Source organism: Sturnus vulgaris, chromosome 1, assembly GCF_052056855.1.
Source record: "Sturnus vulgaris isolate bStuVul1 chromosome 1, bStuVul1.hap1, whole genome shotgun sequence".
Taxonomy (NCBI): Eukaryota; Metazoa; Chordata; class Aves; order Passeriformes; family Sturnidae; genus Sturnus; species Sturnus vulgaris.
In genome coordinates, this window is record NC_142243.1 from 50,448,973 (window position 1) to 50,471,559 (window position 22,587).

The following is a 22,587-nucleotide window of genomic DNA, read 5'->3' on the forward strand; positions in this document are numbered from 1 at the left end:
ACAGCAAAAATATGAGAAGCTGTCATTGTCTTTGAATATCATAGGAATGCCCAAGTTGTTTCTTGGTTCTATGAATAATTCATGGAATAATTCAATTAATCTGTCCAGCATGGCTAAAAGTAGCTGAGTAAACAGTGCTTTTGACCTTAAGAAACAAAACCTATTTGAAATTTAAAATAAATAAATGAAAAGCCATTAAAAAGTCATATGGAAGAAAAGATGTTATTCTGTAAAGATATGGTTTGGTATGGTATCCTGAAATTAAGTATCTTTTCCGTCTTAAAAAGAGGTTTTCATCAACTCCATACAGCTGTTTGGTTAGAAGAATGAACGTTTCCCAAAATTAGGGTGGGTCGAGGCTTTTGCCCTCTCCTTATCCCTGCAGTTAACAGGCTCACTGCCAGGGCCTAACTCTGCTGTGTCCCTGACTAGGACCTGTCCCCTCCTCCCGGCCAATCCTCAGCAGAGGAGTGGTGCCGGAACGATGGTTGTGAAAAGGTCAGGGGTTGCACCCAGCGCAGAGATCTCGGCCGCAGCCCGAGCCGTTCCTGCCTAAGGTGTTGTGGAACTAAAGGCCCTCAGTGCCGCCGGCTGAGGTCAGGACCCTGGATCCACTCAATCTGCTCCTCCCACTTTAGACAGCAAACACTGTGCCTTGTCTGCAGGCTCTAGGCATCACTCTGCTGTCAGGGATGTCCTGCCACCCCTGCACCGAGAGGGGTTTTCCTCGTTCAGTTCCGCGGGTTTTAAAAGCTATAGGTGTGCCTCCTGATAGATTTATTTTGTCCCCCAGACTGTTTTGGCACTCTCCATTGTACGAAACAAGGCCGCAAATTAGTTTCATATTGTGGTAAAAATAATCATAATTGTACTTCCTTAAGTTAAACTTTTAGTCCTTCTCTCCAGTGCCAATCACTGGATGGCCTTTCATGGCCCCTCCTACTTCTTTTGTAATATGGGAATATCTTTCCTTGACACAAAGAACAGGACCTCAAACTGGGTGTTGTGTTCAAGTAGTCTTTATCCTTCTGATCAGGATATATCCTGAGCTGCTATGAAGTTTTGTCAGACTAGCATAACTAGCTCTTGCAAAGCCTCTGGATTGTGGAAACTAGATACTGTAGTCCTTGAAATAAATAAGGGCTAGGAGACCAGCTCCTGCTTTAATGCCTTTATTGAGAAATCAGCTCTGGGTGGGGGCCCAACAGGTCACCACCGCTGCTCCCGACCAGGGGAGGAGGAATTCAGCTTTGCTGTGCAGCAGAGCTGGGCCTTCGATGCTCACAAGAGCCCCTCAGAAGACACTGGTTGGCTCATAGTCCAGGGGTGTCATGTCGATGGGATGCTCTTAGGCCATGGTGACAAAGCAAGAGAGTCCTGGTTGGTGATTTCATCTTCTTCACTGTTTTTCTTACTTGAGAGTACCATTTTTAGTTTTCGATGTTATATTGGCTCGTTGTTTTTAGGGTTTTTTTATTACTGAGTTGTGTCCCATAAGCACTTGCAGTTTTCTTACTTGCCAGGCATCATTTTGGGTGCAGCGAAGGCGTTACCCGATGGGGAGGGAAAGGGCATAAGGGCAAGGCAATTCCAGGGAGTGGGAATCAGAACAGAACAACAGCAATAAACAAAATAAACAATAAATAAAATAAAATAAATAAACAATAAAACAAAAACAGGGTGTTTTCCACAGTTAACAGAACATTAACAGAACAAACAGGAATTTGTTCGTACCAGTCCTCAATAATCTGGCTTGTTGTGAGGTGCACAGAAACAGACAGCCAGCTGAAAAACTGCCCTGGACTTGCTTATTGCAGGGTCAGACTCGGGTGTCCAGAACTAAACTATGCAACATCGTCAAATAATTAATTTTAAAATCTGTTTATTACAGAAAATCTCAACCTTAATTATCAGGTTATGTCCTCTGTATGAGAATACATTACCTTAAAAATATTTTTCTGTCTGTATAATATGGGTATAATTTTCAGAAATAGTATTTTTGCTGTTCTAATCAATGTTGGGTGGTAATTTGTGGTTAAAAGCAAAGTTGAACATGAAGACTCCAGATTTTGCATTTCTGTATTGATACAATGGTCAGATTAAGCTTCTGCACTACCTGATACAGGGAGCAGAGACAAAAACAGAAACCATATCTGATTCTGCAGATGTGTCAGACTACTTGCAAAGGCCATTGTGTGGGTTCCAGGAAAAGAGCTGGTGCTCTCCTGCTCCTATCTGTTCCCTTCTCATTATATACAGAGTACACAGTACTAAGGTCAGCCACTGGTTATGAACAACTGTAATGGTGAATTTCCTCTGATGTCTTGAAATAGCAAGAAACAAAGCGTTTGGGGCATGTCTGCCATGCTATACTATGACTGGCCAGCTGCAAATATGAACACATTGCACTGGCACTCCTTGTCTGGCAGAGATAGGCAGAATTTTTCTCTTCAAAGCTAAAGACTATAAAAGCCCATAGCAGATGAATACTCTTTCCTTACAAAAACATTTCTTGCCCTTTCATTGAAAACCTAGAGTCTACAAAATCCAGAAGTATAGACATGATTAGGAGAAAAAAATCATGTTTTCTCTGTAGTTACTTGATTTCAAAATTGAAAGTTTCAGCACACTTAAACATTCTGAAGACAATGTGAATTGTAGTTTCTATTGCTAAAGTCTTTGGCAGGGGGGAGGTGGGGTGGGAGGATATAGATGTACTTTGGTCACGACTCCTCTCTTTGTATTCTGCCACCATGTTTTTGAGTGCAAGGTGAACAGGCAAGTAGAGCTGTACGTTCACCCTGTGGGACTTCCAAGGGAGAGATGTTGAATATATTTTTAAATAAATGGCACCTTCATAACTAGCTTGCTAACTGAAAAATGAAAATAGCTACGACAGTTATTTCAACAAAACTTTGGCTGATTTCAAATACAATTCCTGTCAGTAAAAAATATAGGACTTAATAATTCTGACTGCTTCAGAGCTTTACCAAAATGATCTGTTTACTCAGTGACTGGTATCGTTTGTAAATATATGCATTTTGTTTAAATGTGGGGGGTTTTTTACATTTGCATTAATAGTTAAAACTGTGAATTTGATACATGGCTGATTCAGCAACATAAATTATATATGTAATTCAGCAGCTACTGATCTCTTTGTGCAACACGGGATCATGAGTTGTGTTTTTCTGTTCTGAGCTCATTGTGAGTCTCAGTCCCTCTGCCATTTTGAATCAAAATTTCTTTTTTTCCAAGGAGTATGTGTTTAACCTGCTTCCCTTGAGCTAGAATTTGAGTACCTGACAGTCACAGTGCTTGACTGCTTTTATGATGACTTTCTGAAGCTCACAGAGGAAACGTTAATGTTGCTGAAACTAAGATCCAGACTGTTGTAATTTAATATTTTCCTGAATATCACACCTAGGGGGGCTAACATGAACTAATGAAAAATAAATTTTCTTTATGGATTTGCCACTCAAGAGTCAATCTTATTGGGGCAGAAATGTCCATGTGGAGAACTGAACCACAAAAATTCTCTGAAATATGGCCCATGTTTTGAGCAGGAAATGTTTGATTATCCTTTTATGGCTCAGAGATGAAGCTCTTGGACAGTGGATGAGGCAGTATGGCATTAACCCCAGGGACTCTAGAGGTGCAGGTTTTGTTCCTGGTGTTGTCCTGGACTTACCTTGTGGCTTTGGACAACTCACATAATCTCCACAGCCTTTACATAATGAATATAAAGACTCTCCTCTCAAATGGGGACTGTCCTACATTGCACTGATTGTTTAGGTGGACTCTGGCTTTACATGGCAGATGTGGGAATACACGCTGCCTTTCTGCACTTCATAGAATTGTTGCTTTCCTGCTCCCTAGCCCCAGGTGCATCTTACAAGGGACAGATAGCCTGATCTGCAGTGTAGGAGGTGCTCACACGTGCGTCAGAGTGCCTCTAAACAGAGGGGCTGCAGGAGATCTGTCTGGATTTACTGCCCTTCTCTTTTTTATTTTTTTCATCAACACCAGATGCAACTTCCAGCACATGACCTGATGCTGTTTTTGTCTCCAGATCAAGAAATTAAGTGCTTGAGAGGCTTCCTTCAAGGTGGGCTATGTGTCAACACTACTCCATAAATGGCCAAGTCTTAGCTTCTTCTTTTGTAAACCCTGAAGACTTTCAGAATGTAGTGTTTTTCCCTTGTTCTGTCCTGATGGCATTTTGAGTCCAATGCTTGGGTTTCCCTTAGGAGGCCCAGCTGGATTCAAGATAGAGGTGATCAGCTAGAGCAATGTGGAATTTCTGTGGTACACAGCTGACAATTTGCCTGGTGCTTTTGGCAGTAGCATGGTCCCCCATGCAGGGAGCATGCAGACCCCTCTTAGGGGGCTCAGCACCTAGAGGGAGGGGAGCAGAAAGAGCCTTTGTGTCATATCGTAGAAGATTGCGACTCCAACAGACTCAAAGCCTGCTTAGAGGGCTGGTGTGGGTTCCCTTCTTTTTAATTGCTTTTCTGTGAATGTATGCCTGTGTAAAAATAGTTCTGCATTTCCACCTGAAAAAATTCATCATTTAACAAGGGAGAAGTGGTGTCTGTTTTACTGCCTGAAGCCACCATTAGTCTTCTTGCCTTTTTCTTCTGGTAAGCTAGAACACATAAAAATGTGTTGTTATCTAGAAATAAAATTGCTGCTTTTTGCTGAAGGGAGAGCTGAGCACTTCCAGGGTGTCGCATTGGGCTTGAAGCAGGCCAGGACTGTGGACAGCATGGAGGATTGCTGCCCTCTGTTGTTGTAAGGAAAAATAAATGTCTGTAGCACAGTTAGTACTGTTCTTTCTCTGTCCTTTCTCTGATTTTTTTTTTGTTTGTTTTTTGTTTGTTTGTTTGTTTGTTTGTTTTTTATTGGTTTTTTTGTTGTTGTTTTTTTCCTCCCTTTTGATTTTTACCTTTTCATGCAGTGGCTGCCTGCTGACAGATGGCTGGTCACCTGAGGGTCTCTGTTGCCAAGAAAATTCTTGTCACAAGTGGTCAGCATGTCAAGGCTGTTTGTCTCTGCTGTCCTTGCCAGTGCATGGAGCAGAAAATCAGTCATGCAAATCTTTGTGCATTTTGTTTCCAGCATGTGTGCTGACAGAATTCCAGATGGCTGAGGGACACATCCCCTGGCTTGCTGGTACCTAAAGGGCACTATTGCCACCTGCTCTATGAAACACAAGTTGGCCCAGGGAGCCTGGTTTGCAACTTTTATGCAATGCAGAGTATGAAGACGACCTTGTATATTCCTCTCAGTGAATTTTTATAGTACTTATTTTCTGGTGTCATTTTAGTTAGTGACAGTTAATTTCTTCTCCGCTCCTGCAGCTTATTTGCAGAAAAGCAGTTTTGCAGTTTCAAGTCGTGAAGCCTTACCTGCTCCTACTTTTATTCTGAGCACAAAGCTTTGCACATCAGCATTAAGTGATCATGATGCATTCCAGACAATGAAATTATGTCTGTGGGGGCCATTAGGAGAATCCTCCCAGGGCCGCTAGGTGCAGAATTTATAGAAGCTCTCTTTAACATTTTGGAAAATGGAGAAATGTCTCATTATCTAAAATGATAGCCTTGTACACTGGAGAGTTTAGCTGTTTGAACTTCTTAACCAATTCTACTTCTAATATATATGTAGCAATGTATTTGAACAACCTAGGCCACAGTGTATACCAGGTGCACCAGCCAAGCCATTTTTAGTTACTCTTATTAAACACTCTGGAATTTGTCAAGGCTACTTGAAACATAAATTATGCTAAATTGGGAAAGAAGAGGCTGAAAAACAGAGTACTAAGATTGCAAAAACTAACATAAAGAAGGATGGTGAAGCGCTGGACTGTAACCAATAAGATTTCCTGAAAGGTGCGTGCAGAATACATGGACAAGATAGAGGCACCAATCAAGTAATGTGTGATAACATGGACAGTCGTTTTAGAATGTATAAGTAGGGCATAAGGTAAACAATAAAGTGGCTTCGGATTAATCACATTGGTTAGTTGTCCAGAAGTCCTTTGTTCCTGCTATATATATTTTGTATTTAAAAACCTGAAGCTGCAAGAATTGTTATTTCTGTAGGTGAGAACATTTTCACCACACTTTCAGCATAGGGCTATATCCCAGTGTATTCCCATCTGTCATTCAAAGTGATCTCTTCTCTTGCTCTGCTTCATAGACCATCTCCTAATAGCAGCTCTTTCAAAAATCTTACCTGCAAAACAATAACTGTTATAGAGTGAAGGCTTTATCTGCTGGAATTGAGTGATCTACCCAGGAAGAGGCATAGAGAATCAGCAGGGATATTGTTACAGGATTGATCTAAGGAGCACACTGTCACTTTGGGGAGCTTTTGTGCATGGCCAGTTTGGTGCTGTGCATGCTGTAAGGCAGCAGTAGTCACAGAGCTCAGATATGCTTGCTGCTTGGCCAGTTTTTGGGCAGAGAAAGTAAATGCAAATAATTACAGTAGAGGATAAAGCCAAAGGCATGAAGGGATTTACCACCGTAAATCTCTAGGGAGCATGTGAACTAGGAATTACAGCTCAAGCTTTTGAATCTTGGGTTAGTGTGTCTGACAAAAGCTCAGCATTCCTTTTAGAACAGCATCATACACTGCAGTACAGTCAACATGGGAGAGGTGGGGTGAGCCTCATGGAAAAGACCATGACTCTACTGAGGTCCAGAGATGCTCGAAGAAACCTAGTTTGACCTCAATGTGATGATGCCAGAGTGAAGTGCTCAGCCTGACATCTGCCTATTCTGCCTTGTCATAGGCTGTACTACAATGAAGACAGACTTCCTTCTGAAATTCAGATCTGTGTGCTGCTCTGGGAAATACTAACAAGAAATGCAACTGTAGCCCTTTCTCCTCTGCCTGGATTTATCCCTGACTGGCCTTTGTTTGGCCTTGCTGTCTTCAAAAAGAGGCATCAAAATTATATGAAAACAAATGTCTCAACAGAAAGGAGTCCAGACAGGCCATACTGCTATTCTAAACAGGCCTAATTTTATATATTCTTTTGCTTTATGTGCTGCAATGCTTTTAGTTTGAGGGAATTCTCATACAACTGTTTTATTATAGCGCTCTTAGAGGAAGCTGTCAGGAGCTGCAAATATTTCCTTCTCCTTTAATCCATTCTAAATCCAGCCCTTAAAACTATTTTGCTCCCAGAGACATTGGGCAGTGATAGTTGAATTGAGACTATCTCCCACTGTGGAGACATCCTGCTAGCCCTGTAACATCTGGAATGGCACTGGCTAAGGTAGGCAACACGTGTCAAGGTCCTCCCTCAAAAGCCTATGGGAATAGGTAATTGCTCATAAATTGCTGTTGTACTGCTCTGGTTTCCTTGCTGAGGAGCTCTTAGCTGAGAAGACTGATATTTGCAGTGGAAGGCAAGTGAGGAGAAATGATATATTCTGCAGTGGAATACAATCAATACCAATTCTTCAGTTTTACAGTGGATGACCAAAACTGCTGAGTTTTCATGCATTTTCAGGGGGCACATACTTGACAGATGCTTCCTACAACTCCACCACCCTTATGCTGGGTGCTGGGCATTTAAAAGTAGACAATAGTTGTTTTTACCTTCTCAGGCTATGAAATAGTCTTAACTATTTTCAGTGTCAAAGTCTGAATGAATGTATGGTATATGAGAATTGCATATCTCCTCGCTCTGCAGAGTTGAATTTTTATCTTGCTAATTCATTTGATGTAAAATAATAGACTGACAACCACACTGAACTTTACAATAAGGTACACAACATATTCGTTGTATACCTATATATATATATATATATATATATATATATATATATATATGATCCCATGCTACATGCAGAGCTTTAGTATGAGTGTTGTAAGGATGCAAGCAGGATTTCAGCCCACATTACTCCCAGGAGGAGATGAGAAGTCTACCTCTTGTCCAGTAAGCAGACTGTATCTTGAGAGAGAGTTTCTCAAGCGAGTATGAACTCCAGCAGGGGAATACTTGGTTGCCAGCATGCAAGTACAAGCAGTGCACCACCTGCCTCTCTTGAAAGCTTTAAGATGCTCAACCTAAGTGTTCTCGCCTCTGCCAGCAGGCTGATAGTGTGGTATAGAATGACTGGAATGCCTCCATCTCCATTTCAATTTATGGACAAATAAATGAAGCCTTTAGGGCCCTTTTTCTTTCTGCCAGCCTCTGCCAACTTCTCCCATTCATAAGTCAGCTGTCTTCTATTTGAATGCTAGGTTTCTTTGGTATAAGTTAAATGCAGATATAAAGACATTTGAGGAGGCTGTAAATGACAAATGATAATGAGCTATTCAACAGCTGGAAAACCTTTCACCGTGATCTTGGAAGTCAGGCATCTGCTGGAGCTTGTGCTCCTCTGTGGTTAGGTATTAACTGGAGGAAATATTATTCTTGGTCCCACACACTTAGAGGAAGTTGTATTTGCTTTTACTTTTTTTCAATAAGCAAACAAAAATAAGTCATGAGGTACAGAGACAAAATAGCTATTTCTTTATTAATAGACTTCCGTAAAACTCCACTTGTGTAAATTTACTTCTGTCAATATTTGAAACATAGGTCTCAGTTATTAGCTAATGCTTTGAAAGTGAAGATGTCTTACAGGCAACAGAGGAATGTGGAGTTTGTACTGAATAGGAGCAAGGTCACAATTCCTTGCAAACTCCTGCACTGCAAAGAATGATGAATCTGATGGCTACACAGCACAAAAATATAAGAAAGATTGAGTTTTACTTCTTCACTTGCATTTTGCAGCACAGTAAAATACTGCCTTGTTCAAGGAAGGGTACAGCTTTAAAACTAGGTTTGAAAGTGATTACCTGAGTCCTTCTGAGCCAACTCAGTTGGCATGTCATTTTGTACTATAGACTTGAATCTCTTTGTTCCTTTGTACAATCTCAGTTTGCTATCATTGTCTTGAATTCTGCATGTGATTTGATTCTTGCCTTCCCATTTCTGGAAGTATACGGTCAATTAGTCTAATCTAAAAATGCTTGCTTTCCTGCTTATCTTCCCTGACGGAGCTGTGGATAGAGACTCCTTCCTGCCTTCCTGGATGGGTAGAAGGAGAGTTTCCCCACTGCCCTCAGTGGCAGGACAAGTCCTCTTAGGCGGATGAACTGATAGAAGAAAGAAATTATGCTGTCCTGCATGGCCTCTATGCCAGTTTTGTTACTGATATAGCACAGGCTGCTTGATGGGTAGCAGAGATCACCCTACTTGCTAGTACAAAAATACATATATATAGGGAAGAGAGCAAGTATTGCACCCCAGTTTCTCAACTCTTTTTGCTCGACATTAGTGGAAAACTTTGCAACAAGATTTATGACAACACTCCTACTGACTTCATCTAAGCACTCAGCGGGATAACTATGTCACTGGAGAGATCAAAAAAGCAATCAAGATTGGCCACATTGTGGAGCAAAAGCTTTAAAGCATGTTCCAAAACTGTGAACAAATCTTGCTGCACAGTACGTAGGACAGATTATGTTCCAATCATATGACACTTTTTAGGGGGGATCTGAGAACATTACACATCATCATTTCTTAAGATGCTTTGACAAACAGGAACATTTTTCTCTGAGCAGCTATTTGAATATTTTTTTGCTAATGCTTCATCCTAGCAAGATAAAAGGGGTATTTAGATGTGCATATGAGAGGGATTTACTTTTTTTGACATAAACTTCAATTTTATTTTCTCTTTGAAGACTTTTAAAGAGGAGGTTTTTCTTACTTATTTGTTTAAATTAGGATTTTTAGGACTTCTGCATGTGGAACAGGAGATGGAGCTATTTCCTAGCATGAGACATATTTTGCAGTTTAGTTAAGCACTGGTAGGAGTTGCGTGCTGTCCTTGATACAGTTCTTACATTATCATGATTGCAGCTCTCTCTAGACTCTATTCTGTAAAGCTCAGTAGTAGCTGCCATCACATCAATATGACATTTTATTCACAATCTGGATGGTGGTTAATGGAATCAATAAACAGCAATACTTTGCTTATGTCGGTGGGGTAAACAGCTCTCAGAATTGCAAACTTCTTGTTTTGACGTGAAAGAGATTATTTCTAAGACTCACAGTTGTGTCCATTCCAGCTACCAGGCTAAACATGAATTACTCTTGAAATTCTTTTCTGTTTTCTTCCTAGTCTTCTTTTACACAAGATCATATATGTATCCTTGAGTATCTAAATTAAATTTAACTGGTTTTGTGTCTATTTTCCTAAGGAAATGAGGCTTTTGGAGTCATATTTCCTTTCTGTATATCTGCCAGATTGCTGTAATTAACTTTTGAACCACTGGTCAATTCTAGTGGCATTTGGCAGAGGAGCAGAGGTCTTGAAAGCAATAGTATTCCTGCAGATGGCATAGAAACTGACAGCTGGGTAATGGAGAGAAATCGTGTTAACATTCTTATGGAGAAGAAAGAGTCAGCATTCATCTGTTAGCAAGCATGAGAAAATCCACTCAGAAATGCACATCTTTTGGAATACTCACTTCCTTGGTTTCACTATCCCTGGAGTGCTTTTTGTGTGTTTATTTTCACTCAAAGCATATAAAAAGCAAGTGAAGTAAACATGCTTTATTTTTATGTAAGGAATTGTAAGGTTGTTTTGGGAGAAAAAGCTGAAACAGAATCAACAGTTAATTTAGGGGTTTGTTGGTTTTGTTTGTTTGCTTGGAAGATGCTTCCAAAGAAATAAATCATTCTCTACGTCCTGGTTTTGGCAGGAAATGGGAACTGAGTAGTATAAAGGAAGACTCTCATTTCCAGTTTGCTTGAAAGCAGAAAAGCCTAAGAAGTAAGAGAATCTCTTAATATCTAGATATCCTATGCCATCTCCGTTATTCCTGGGACCAGATGCACAGACCCTGAAATAATTCCTTAGGTTATCTTTCTTCCTTCTTCCAAAGCCCCTGTGGGTTTTACTGATCCATGAACAAAAGAAGAACAATGTCTAGCACAGGTTTATTTTCTTTTTCTTGTTGTCATTGTGCTTTACTGCAGGGTACTCATTGATCTTGTCAGACTTGGAGATGTCTCTTGGCATTGCTACTCTCCTTGTAGCTGCCATCCCAAGTCATACTGCAAATAGCACGATACTGGTGCCTGCCCTGAGCACACTTTGGCTCAGGAATGCAAAGACAAGTCGGTTTGTGGAATTTGGGATATGGCCAAAGAAGTGCTCCAGGTAAGCATATTTGTCCATCTGCTAGAAAAGATGAACCTTGCTAAGCAAGGAAGGGTTAGCAACCCTCTTCTCTCTGGGAAGCTGAGCTAGCTAAACTCTAGCTAGCTGAGTTATTAGTTTACTTCATGTGCATGTGTGACAGAATAGAAAGAAGAAAATGCCAAGCAGTTCAATTAATTTGTTTTCCATTGAGAAATATGGGTTGCTCTTTTTTGAGATTTCCATGTGGTCATCTCCGTTGAGATGACTGTGAAGTTCGGAAATGCTCTCTTTCTTTGGATGTGTTTTTCCTCCCAGCCTATCAATGCAGAGGCATGTCCTAGCCCTTGATATTTCCCACAGGCTGCCTCACCCACCATTGTGTCTCTTCAGCACCATTCCTAAATCTATTTTCTTCTGTTAATTGATTCTGGCTCCAAACACTTGACAAATGAAACAAGAGCAGTTCACATGTCATCTAACCAAAATACGAAGCAGTCTTTTCATATTCTATAAGCTTCAATGTCATTAAACTAAAGACCATTCTCCAAACATTGCTTCTTATTCAATTTGTGGTGGGGACAAATTATATATTTTTGTATGGAGTTTGGCACTATTCAGGCTTTGCCTGCATAATACAGCTACACCTCTATTTGTTCATCCTGAGCCCAGATAACTAACTACCTTTTCAAATGTCTGGTTCATATCCATTCAAAAATAATTTAACCAAAAATGTGTGTATAAAAAAAAGCTAAAGGGAAGGGATAATTCATAAAAACATTTTAAGGTTGTATTTTCTCACAGATCAGTTAAACGTAGTGTACAAAATCTGTGCAATTATGGATCCTGTATTTGCAATGGATTTGTTGTTGTTTTGTTGGGGGTTTTATGCCTGAAGTTAATGAGGCATTAACTTGGGAAGCAGTCCTCAATATGTGTGTAGGTTTTTTTAAAAAGCCACCTGAAATTAGTTTGAGTAGCGGAGCATGCACAGCTTCAGCATTATTCATTAGAGTTCAGTAAACTGTAAAAAATATTTGGGGAGATGATCAACACATGTTTTCTTGCAGACTCAGTGGGTATTACATAATAAGAGTAAAGAGCCAAGAGAATACAAGACTTACTTTTCTCCCAGAAAAATATTTTCAGTTTTTTCTTCCACCAGTAAAGATGCTGACAAATGAACTTATACTTTGGAAATATTCACCAGGTAATTTGAAATATCTTGGCATACCTTCAAAAGTGCTATCATAGAGTAAGAAATAGAGTGTGTACTTTCAGAATATTTTGAAGTCACCTGCTCCTTTTTCCCAGCTGTAGGGGAGAAAGTCTCTCAGCTATCCAAAATAGCCAAGATCTTGTTGTTCATCTAAGTTACCAACAGTGAAGATCTCCAGCTTGTGTAGTTCATGAATGCAAAGAAAGTCTGATTGAGAGCAGATCTCTTGCTGCTGTTATTAAGCTGGGTAAGAGCAGATACACATTAGAAACTGTCTGAACTCCTATAACGGGCACAGGGAGGAAGGCTGATAGGTGTTCACATGTGTTGTGGGAGCATATTGTATTGTTGTTTGGCAAGAAAGTCATGAAAGCTGGAAGATGTGGAAATTGTCAAATTTGGGCTGTACTGCCTTACTCCTTTTTTTTTCCTTAGCTGGTCCTCTTTTTGTCAAAAATTTTTGTTTTGGCTAATCCTTCATTTCTCAAGACAACTGAACTCTATGACAAAAGAGTTGATGACAGACAAAGATCTACTTTTGCTAAAGAAGCAAAAATAAGAAAGATTACACAGTTCTCCAAGAAGGTGACCATCTTCCCTAAAGTAAAATTTTTTCCCTGAATCTTAGAGTTGTCAGGTTAAAGCACAGCAGCTTAATGTTTTATTAGAGTTATAGTCTAAATGTGTACACAAGAATATGAGTGAGATGATGCAGGTTTTCTTGCCTCATACTGTCGGCCTAGTTTCTCACAAAAGCTTGGTTCTGTTATGTTTTCTTCATTTAAAGCAGAGTAACTTTTCTCTCATTATGGTGGCAAATCTGCCCCATTTACAAACATGTAGGTCAGTGGTATTGCTGCAGCTCAAAATTAAAATAGGTTTGAGCAATTTATGAAATCAAATTGATATTTTAAGTCTTGATCTCAAATGGGACAAAATATGAAAACTTCACAGCTGTGCTGTAGCTGAGTTCAAAATCTGTGATGTTGCCTCCCTGACTGAAATGTTTAATTGCCCTGGCTTCTGGGGGACTGCACCATCTTTCAAGCTTCAATGTAATTAGCTCTTGCATACAGCAAATTCAATTTCCTTACCTTATCATCAGGATAGGCAGCAAGTCCCCTGACATTAAACATTTTCACCAAGTGAAAATACTGGCACACAGTGATCAAATTACTTCTCAGTCTTCACTTTGATAGGCTGAATAGATTAAACTTCTCAATTTGCAAAACAGCACTTCTATAGTCCTCTTTTTCTCTCTTTCATATTTCCACAGTTTTCACTACTGTGGACATCAAACCAAAATAATCTAGTACTGTGTACTTAAGCCACACCACTTCTTTTACTGGAAGTGTGAGATAAAGATATCAGCAGATGGTATTGGTTTTCAGTTTGCATTTTTGAGTTACATTTTTGAGGTGAATGTACTGTTTAAAAACAAAGCTATGTGAAAATGAAGTTCTCTGGATGAAGGTGTTCCTATAAAACAGATCAGTGCAAAGATATTGCAAATGAGAAGGAACAAAAACTGCAACCAGCATGTTTAAATACAAATTTCATTTTTAATAACAAAACTGGTAGCTATAGAAATTTCAGGTATGTTTCTTAGTGGTCTCTGAGAATGACAGTCATGCTGCATGGGGTTTATCATTGCTTCTGATAATAAACAATGTTATTTTGTAGATTCTGATTCTTAAAACAGTTGTCTTACTTAATACTTACTTTGAAAAGTTTTGCTGTGAATTGATGTTTCTTTCCTCAAAGGCATATCAACTGAAGTTTTCAGTGCATGTTTCCAATAAATTCTTTTATTATTATATGGATTTTGTTTTTAAATTGTATTTGCTAGACAGGCTAGTAAAGTAGTATTTGGTTTTTCCAAACAGTGTATAAGATTGACCTAATATCTATTTTCATGTCTTCTGATACAACATTTCAGGTTATTTTTCTTGAAGTATTACACTGAAGGAAGAGGCTACTATTTGTTTCCAATTAACACCTCCATATACAAATGCCGCATACATCTTTCAAGTCTCTGTAACTTGAATCAAACTACTGCTTCAGCACAATTCTGTGCTATTTCCATCTACTCACAAATTTAATTAATCTGTGCTTCCTCTTCTTAATAATTAAACTCCCTCTCTTTTTCAGAGGAACTGTCTTTTATGCTTTTCATCATGTCTGGGTTTCCACCTTCCAAGTTTTCTGTAACATCTGTTTTATTACTAATGTCTCATTTGATAGTAAAATAGCTTTTAGTGTAGGTAGCACTATTCCCTGGCTGATAATTAACTTTATGGCTTCTCCTGCTACCTGTCACAGCCAAAAGTATCTCATTAGTTTGTGGTTTCTTCACTTCCCACCTCTCCTGCCACCCCTCCCAGCTGTACAGTCACACAGCAAATAAATGCTGCAGGAAATACACGGTGCATTCTCATATTACCCACCACTGTAACTTCCTCATATACGTCTTGTACTGTTAAAAAACCTATAAACACCATGTAGTGTTCTCAACCCTGCTTTATTCTTGTGACTAGCCTGAGAGGGCTTTTCACTGAAGGACCATTTACTGCCTGGTACTGTGATTTAATCTGAATGGCTTTGACAGGGAGAGGCTTTGTGGCTCTGAAACTTAACGAAAGTTAAAAGTCCACAAAAAAAGGCTCTGAGGTGAGATATATGAATAATCGGAGTCTTTTAAGGTTCTCTGTTGAGCGAAAAATTAATTAACTTAATATTGAAAAATTTCTTCAGATACTGAGTTGCTATGCCTCCAGAAAGGTTACTAGGTTTTTTTATATAGGACATCAGCATGTCAAAGACAGGTGACAGTAATCAACCTTGAATTTAGAGGTCTTCAGTTTAGTGTGGATGGTGGTGTGTAACCATTCTGTCCTTTTTTAGCAGGGCTACTTTTAATTATTGCAGCACAACATGCTTCCACAGCTGTCCTTTATGGATGTGAGTTTGTTTTCCTCTGACATTATGGAAAAACAGTTTTGATGTAAAACAGGAGACAATGCATTTGTGAGCTGTGAGTGCATTTGAAATTGTCTTCATTAGTGCAATGCTCTATAATTATCTTTTTCCCATTGCCAGCATTTGATTAACAATATTTCAATTTACAGTTTCAAGCAAACATCAGCTTCTGTTTAGAACTTTCAGGTTATAAACCTTCACTAAAACAAGAAAGTTTGTCACTAAAACTAAGTAGTTCACATTATTCAACTGACCTAGCAAAATTTGTAATAACTAGTAGTAAAATACTGTCTGTGTCAAAATCAACAAAGTAAGCAAATTAGTTTCTGTGCTTCATTAGTTATATCACCACGCTAATATGGCAGAATAATCAATCATTGTTTACTGTTGTGTATAAATCTCCCTAGGAAACCATATTACAGTCAGTCAATCGTCTAGCTGGAATCTGGCAAAGTATCTTCTTCCATCTTCAAAGAAGCTGTCATGGTCTTGTCAGGAAGAGATATCTTAAATTATTTATAGTCTTGTAAAAAATACAAATTAAGATAACTATAAAAACATCTGAAAAATATGCTGATGTAAAAAAACTGGCTTAATGTTCAACTGCAAACTAGAAAAGCCATCAGACAGTGATACGTTTTAGCTATACCATGTATTAAACACAATGTTCTTACTGATTTTGACAAGCAAGGAAATTAAGAAAAATATATTTTTGAACATCAGGACAGCGTTAGGGCTTGATAGAGAATATTTCTGAATTAAACACAAGAAGATGAAACCAATAAGCACTAAAAATGTGCAGTTTTGTAGGTTTGCATGCTCCCTAAGTATTTCCCTCACAGTAATCAATTTGTTTGCAATTGTGAAATAGATTGTAGATTCTTTTTGGCTTTTAAAAAATAATATCTAGATATTTATTGTCTTCTTATGTCTTGTATTCAAGACAAATAAGGAATTTTATTTTTCCTTCTTAGATCCTACTTTTAACACAGGAATTTAAAATAGTATCCTGCATTGCCTAACTAGCGGTGAATTAAATCCAAGTTAGCTGAGCAAAGATGATAAGCACCTGTTAAATGTGTTAAGAACCAATTGGTCATATATTGAACATTCAGTGACAATCTGTATTGTACTAGGGATTTTTTCAGTAGGTTTCATGAATGATAAATTTCTGCCCTTTCTCAAAAGCAAATAGAGTTTGTTGTGCCTACATTTTATGCAGACAAGAGCTGACTGTTATTGTTGGTTTAGCAGAGGGTTATAGTCAAGAAAATTTTAATGAGGCCTGGCATCTCCAAATTAATTGAGACATTTGATTCAGCATGTATTTATACCTTTCCTATGTAAGCAGAGCAGCGACTTGTAATTTTGAAATCCACGTGTAAAATATAGAAGAGAAGAATTCTATTTTGAGGGCATTTTGCACAGACTTGCTCACAAATGTAGTCTTGGAGAAATTCTGGGCTGATGACTTGCAGCAGCAAGCAGAATGAAAAAAAAGCACTTCTTCCTGTTGCCTCCAAAATACCATGTGTGAGAAATCAGAGTGAGGGAAAAACAGCTGCAACAAAATGTTACAATACTTTTGTCAGCCATATTCTGTTTGTGCCACGTATATTCTCTAATTTTAAAACTATGCAAAGCACCTATGTGACAACATTATTTTCTGCTTAACAAAGAATTCAATAAAAACTAGGTATTTTCTTTCTCGTATCTTAGAGCTGAAGTCCCAAAAATATCAGAAGTGACTGCTTAGATATAAGTCATAGGGATGGAACACATGTTCCTTAATCTGAAGTGTCATTTAACTTTAGATTTTAAAAGGAACCTCAAAAGTTTCCATGGGACTAAGTTGTTTGAAATAATCCTGAGGAATTGTTACACTTTGATGACCTAGAGTGAAGTGTTATTTGGATTTTGATATTTTTTGTCATATTGCATTACAGGAATATGCTGTCAGGTTTAGTTTTCCAGAAAGTTTCAATTACTGATAATTTTTGAGGTTGAGTGGAGGACTTTTGATAAGAAATTTTTGATAATATCTTGTGGAAGGAGTATGTTGAGTGAACTCAGATATAAAGTGTGATGTGCACCATGGCTGGAATCAGTGTTGGAACTCAAGTAGGTTTAACATGTACCTTTTTAACTTCTTCTGCACCTGTGTTACATTCTGATGTGATTGATCATCCTTGGAAAGTGATAGATAAATTAGGAAGTCAGTAGGTGAGGGAGGAAGAGGACAGTCCCTCAGTTGACAGTACCTGCATTAACTAATTCATTACTTCAATTTATCTGGTTGAGTACCTAAGCCTTTCTTAAAAGATTATAGTGACTTTCACAAAGCTGTGATGATTTATTCCTATTTTAAATCTGCCCTCTGCAACAATGCATGCCTGAATTTATCATAATATGCACACAGAAACTTGTTTGAAAAGGAGAGAGAGCTGCTGCACACTTGATGTGTAGTGACTGCAGAGAAGATAGAAATAGCATGTAAGCCACAACCAGAATCTCAGTGTGTAACCTCGTTTCTATCCATAAATGTGTTTTTGTCAGTTACACATTTATGTGTACTAACAGTACAACTCTGTGTCAACTAAGGCCTCTTTTTTAAAAAAAACTGTTATATTTTCCCCCTTTCCTCTCAAACAGTGCTAGTTGTGGATGATTAGAATAATCATGATTATAACTGATTGTATTGATCCAGTGTGGAAAAACAGTATTGAAGATGTGTTGCAACTGGTGAGAAGTGCCTGCCTCTGATAAGCTTTTGTAGGCACTTGTTAATCCCTTGAGTTCTATTGGTTTATACAGTTGTTCCACCCCTGTTCCACCCCTGTTCATCTTATTTGTATACTTCCTAGATTGTTCTCCACTCTCCTGATCCCTATTGGTCCTGGTTTGCCACAGTGCTCCACCCATGCTATCCCATTGGTTCTCCCAGTTGGCTGCCCCTCCTCTGAACTTTCACCTATTCCCATTGGCCCTTGACCCTCAGATCTACCCCTTCTTCCCAGTATTTAACCCTGTGCCCTCAACCCAGTTCTCATCTTTGTTCCTGGATCCTCTTCAAGGCAATAAACTGTTCTTGGAGCTCCATACAAAGACCTATCCTTCACCTTTGTTCATTGGCAATTCAATAACTGTGCTCCGGGCTTTGAGAGTGCTGGTTGCTCACAGAGACCTGTTGAAGTGCATCAGTTAGAAACATATAGTTGGGCGCAAGATACACATAAAATTTGAACACACCAAAGGTTTTCCTGTGGCTTTGGCATTCAACTGAAATTCTCCATCAAAGAGAGGACTGTTTTTTGAACTTGTATTGGGTGTTTGACTGCTCAGATGTAGAAATTATTCCCTAATTCTCATGAACAAGCAGGCAGAGCTGTTTTAACTATGAACCTCAAGTGTGCATATAAACTAATAGAGGTGTGTGCTCTTCAGATTACACCCTTTCTTGTGGTGAGAGGAGGAACAAGAAGCCTGAAAAAAGGGTTTAAAGAATTGAAGGTTGAGATATGAACTGAACTCATCACTTTCTTCAAGATCCTAATTATGCTGCTCTACCAGGGGCTGTAATTCATGGCACTCCACTGCAAACCCCGATGGATTTAGAAAAACACATGCACCATCTGTGGAGTCATGCAATATTTTCTTATGAAAACAGCCTCAGCAATAAATATTTATGTTAGATACTGCTTTAGTAGGGAGAAATTAATCCATTTTGTCAAGGAGGGAATAGGCTTGTCATTATTCAAAAATCACTCAAGATGAGCTGCTGTGGGAGTAGACCTTCTCCATACTGAGATGGCTAAGCATTTCTCAGGACCAGGGTTACAGTCATCAGTTGTATGATCTTTCAGTGATAATTTCCTCTGTTGAAAGCTAGATGACAATTACCACTTTTGAAAAAGCCTAAACATATTTTTTTCTGTAATATTCTCTTTCACAGTGAAGCATAATCAACATACATTTACACATTATAATCAGGACAAGTAGAGGTGCATGATAAAAGAGGAGTATTGTGGTCAGAGTGCACAGTTTCATCTTGGTATAATGCAACTAATTACGAAAAGCCACTGCAAAAATCGACAAAAATTGTCAAAAAGCTTAACTGGTGGATGCTTTTTTATTCATTTGTACTTGAATCTGTGCTTTCATCTAGCACGGTTCTTCAAGAGATTTTGTAATAATAGCATAATCTTGTTGGAAAAACAGGCCCACAAAATGCATTGTCAGATGTGCCAGCTTTAGCAGTGAAAATAATGCTTACTGATTTTCATTATGTTCAGCTGTAGGGAGCAGTTCAGATGAGACTTAGCTGAATGCCTCTTCATGTCATGAATTATCATCTAAGCACTTAATAAATTTCAATTAATGATGAATATTTTCAATCCTTTTGAAGAAAATGTGCAGATGCTGTCCAGGATGTAATTAGAATACAACAGGATTGCACAGTTGTAACTGACTTAATTTAATTTCTATGAACTCTACTATTCTACTACTGAGAATTATGAAAGGGAAAGAACACGTTTGGTTTTCTCAAAGAGACTTCAAAAAATGCCACATAAATAATCCAAGTGTCTAATTCCTGACAGTTCTCAAATTGATGAACAGAACAATCCATTTCATAGGCTTGAGATAAACACAAGGTTTCTAGTGATGAGAACTCTTGCATCCCTTAATGCTTGTCCATTCAAATGTGTTTTATATAACTATAAAAATGTACTGGACCAGAGGAAGCTATAATCATAGCGTTTTTTCTTCATAATATTTTTCTTCTGACAGCTACATTTTCTGTGCATTAAAAGTGCACTATCCAAGGAGCAAATAGATAAACATTTTTTAACATGTTCTTTTTTTATATATCTATAAGTAAGTATACAAGAACCTATGTTTATACATACATGCTTAAAATATAGAATGTATGTTTTATAAATATGTAAGTTTTTATATAAAATATATAGACAGATATATCTCAGAAAATAAAACCAGTCAGCACAGTTTACAAAATCTGATTAGACTTGAGTAACCTGTCCTGAAGTCCATAACATACATCCTGATATCTGGTCTTGGTGATGCAGGGGTAGATTTCCTCAGTGGAGTAATAAATTAACTGCCACCATTTTTTTTTTTAATACACAACTCTGCCTTTTCTTTTGCTGCCACAGAAGCAATGCTCCATCTCCTCAGCTCCTCAGTGTCTGTGAGCAAAAGTCAGCTCCAGCACCTGCTCTTCCTTTCTAGATTATGTGGCTCAGGCTTATTTCATGGGTAGGAGCCTGCCAGGGCCCTCCACCCTCATTTTGTCAATACATGTCAGCAGTCTGAATCTGCTCTCCTCGTCCCCACATAGGAACAGCTTAGCTTGTTACCATTTCTAGCACATCTTCATCTGTTGCTTTGTTTTCTGCAGCTATAAAGCAGCAATTTCCTTCTATTTCTGTTTCTATGGGAGGGAAAAAAGGAGGCATCGTTATAGCTTTAAAAGTCACCAGAAGTTATTCATATCAGTATTGCGCTGTGTTTTTCCATTCCCCGTGTATCTGTTTGTCAAAGCAGAATGCTTTCTCACATTGGAAGAGTTTTTTCCCCAATAACTTCCAGCACTGTTTTCTAGTAACTATAAGCAAAGAGTTTAATAGCTGTAAGGAATTCTCTCATGAACAGTGAAATTATGGAAGTAAGACCATACAAATTGTGTCCCAAAGCTTATTGAGTTGAGATGTTAACTGAGAAGGTAGAAGCTCAGACTGAAGTTTTTCTCATGGCTAAAACATAAATGAGTGTGCCCTAAGGATTCTCTGCTGCCTAATGAGGTGCACCCTTACACTCTGATAATTTTGTTAATTGCAGCACTAAAATAACCCCCTGCTTGATAAAATAATTCAATATGGTTGAGTTATCCTCCTAGCTGAAATGTTCTTGCATTTTGGCAGCAGGTTCAAAAATCGATAACAGAGAAGAGACAGGTGATAGTACTAAAAACAAAACAAAACCCAAGTCTCATAGAGTCTTTTTTTATTAAGTGCTTTTCTTATCCAGGGGCTAGCAGCTTTCGCTTGTGCTTTCCATGTTTCATGTCCCAGAATGGGTAATGCAGTGTGGAAGCAGTGAGAATAATTGAGAACAGTTACCATCAGTGGCAATGTGTATAACAAAGTCCTTCATTATATAAGCATGGCAGAAGTGTCCTCTGAAGAAGGCTTTAAAACTGAAACTAGCACAAAGATCAGAACTGCCCAAAATTACTACACCCAATTATCATATGATTGAAAAGCATGGCCCCAATGAATCCAAAATATTTCATTGTGAGGGATGGAGTGATCCTGAAAGAAATCTGAGTTTCCTAGCACAGGAAAATAATTGTTTCTTTTTATTTGTTGGAACGATTTGATTTAAATAGGGCAATTCAATAGTTTCTTGCAAAAAATTGTCAATAAATAAGTCTTTTGCTTTATCACATTTTTGTCACTGATTCAGCATTTTCCAGTGAAAAACTAATTTATTAGAAAAAGTCCTGTTTTGATCTTTATAATACTTTCCATCAGGCTAAGATGAGGTTTGTTGTGAGTAGGGTGATCCAAGATTCTTTCCATAAACACTTCTTGTCTTAAGTTGGCAATGCTGGTGTGAAGGAATAAGTAAATAGTCTTAAACACACTGAGGGTAGGGAATGAAGAAATACTTTTATATTCTTATTCTCTCTCTCTCTGATTCCTGTTGTCTCAGTGGGGAAAAGTATGCTTTTTTTTCCATACTCAGAGGTCTGTCTCACATAATTGTTATGAAATAATAACTCTATCTGGTTTGGTTTTAATTTGGGTTTGGGTTGGGTTTTTAAATGTTTATTTTCCTTTGTTGTTTTGTTTGGTTTTTTTTACCCACTCATTACTTAGTCTCCCTTATGAGAAGTATATGCACTCAGAACTGTGAGTTGAGGGATTGTTTTGATTCCTACCTACCATTAGTCAATTTTTTTTAAGAAAATCAAATGTAAAATGAAGAATAAAACATAGACAACATTTTAAATAGTTCATAACATAATTGCAGTCTGTGGTTCTGTTAATGTTTTGTTAGGGAAGAAAAGAAATCCAGAAAACACTGACCAACAGGGAACCGCAGGTATTTATTAGAAGTGTTAAACTGAACATTAATAATACTGTTGTGCAATCA

General features: G+C 38.3%; 1 protein-coding gene across 8 annotated transcripts in view; it reads right to left on the reverse strand.

Moving 5' to 3' along the window:
• LOC148225206 (uncharacterized) overlaps positions 1-22,587 on the reverse strand; it is a 100,765-nt gene that overhangs the window by 8,713 nt on the left and 69,465 nt on the right. For 4 of the 8 annotated variants that reach the window (XR_015804453.1, XR_015804452.1, XM_088167090.1 and 1 more), the window contains one exon: positions 19,115-20,860. The exons of 1 other annotated variant lie outside the window; for it this stretch is intronic. Coding sequence is in view for 3 of the 7 variants with exons in the window: in XM_088167090.1 (XP_088023216.1) it covers positions 20,775-20,860 (86 nt within the window). In the remaining 4 variants the exon portion in view is untranslated. Of the gene's footprint in view, positions 1-1,168; positions 1,512-19,114; positions 20,861-21,416; positions 22,039-22,587 lie in introns of those variants that run through there. 3 more of the 8 variants (XR_015804451.1, XR_015804454.1, XM_088167057.1) reach the window with 3 other exon arrangements.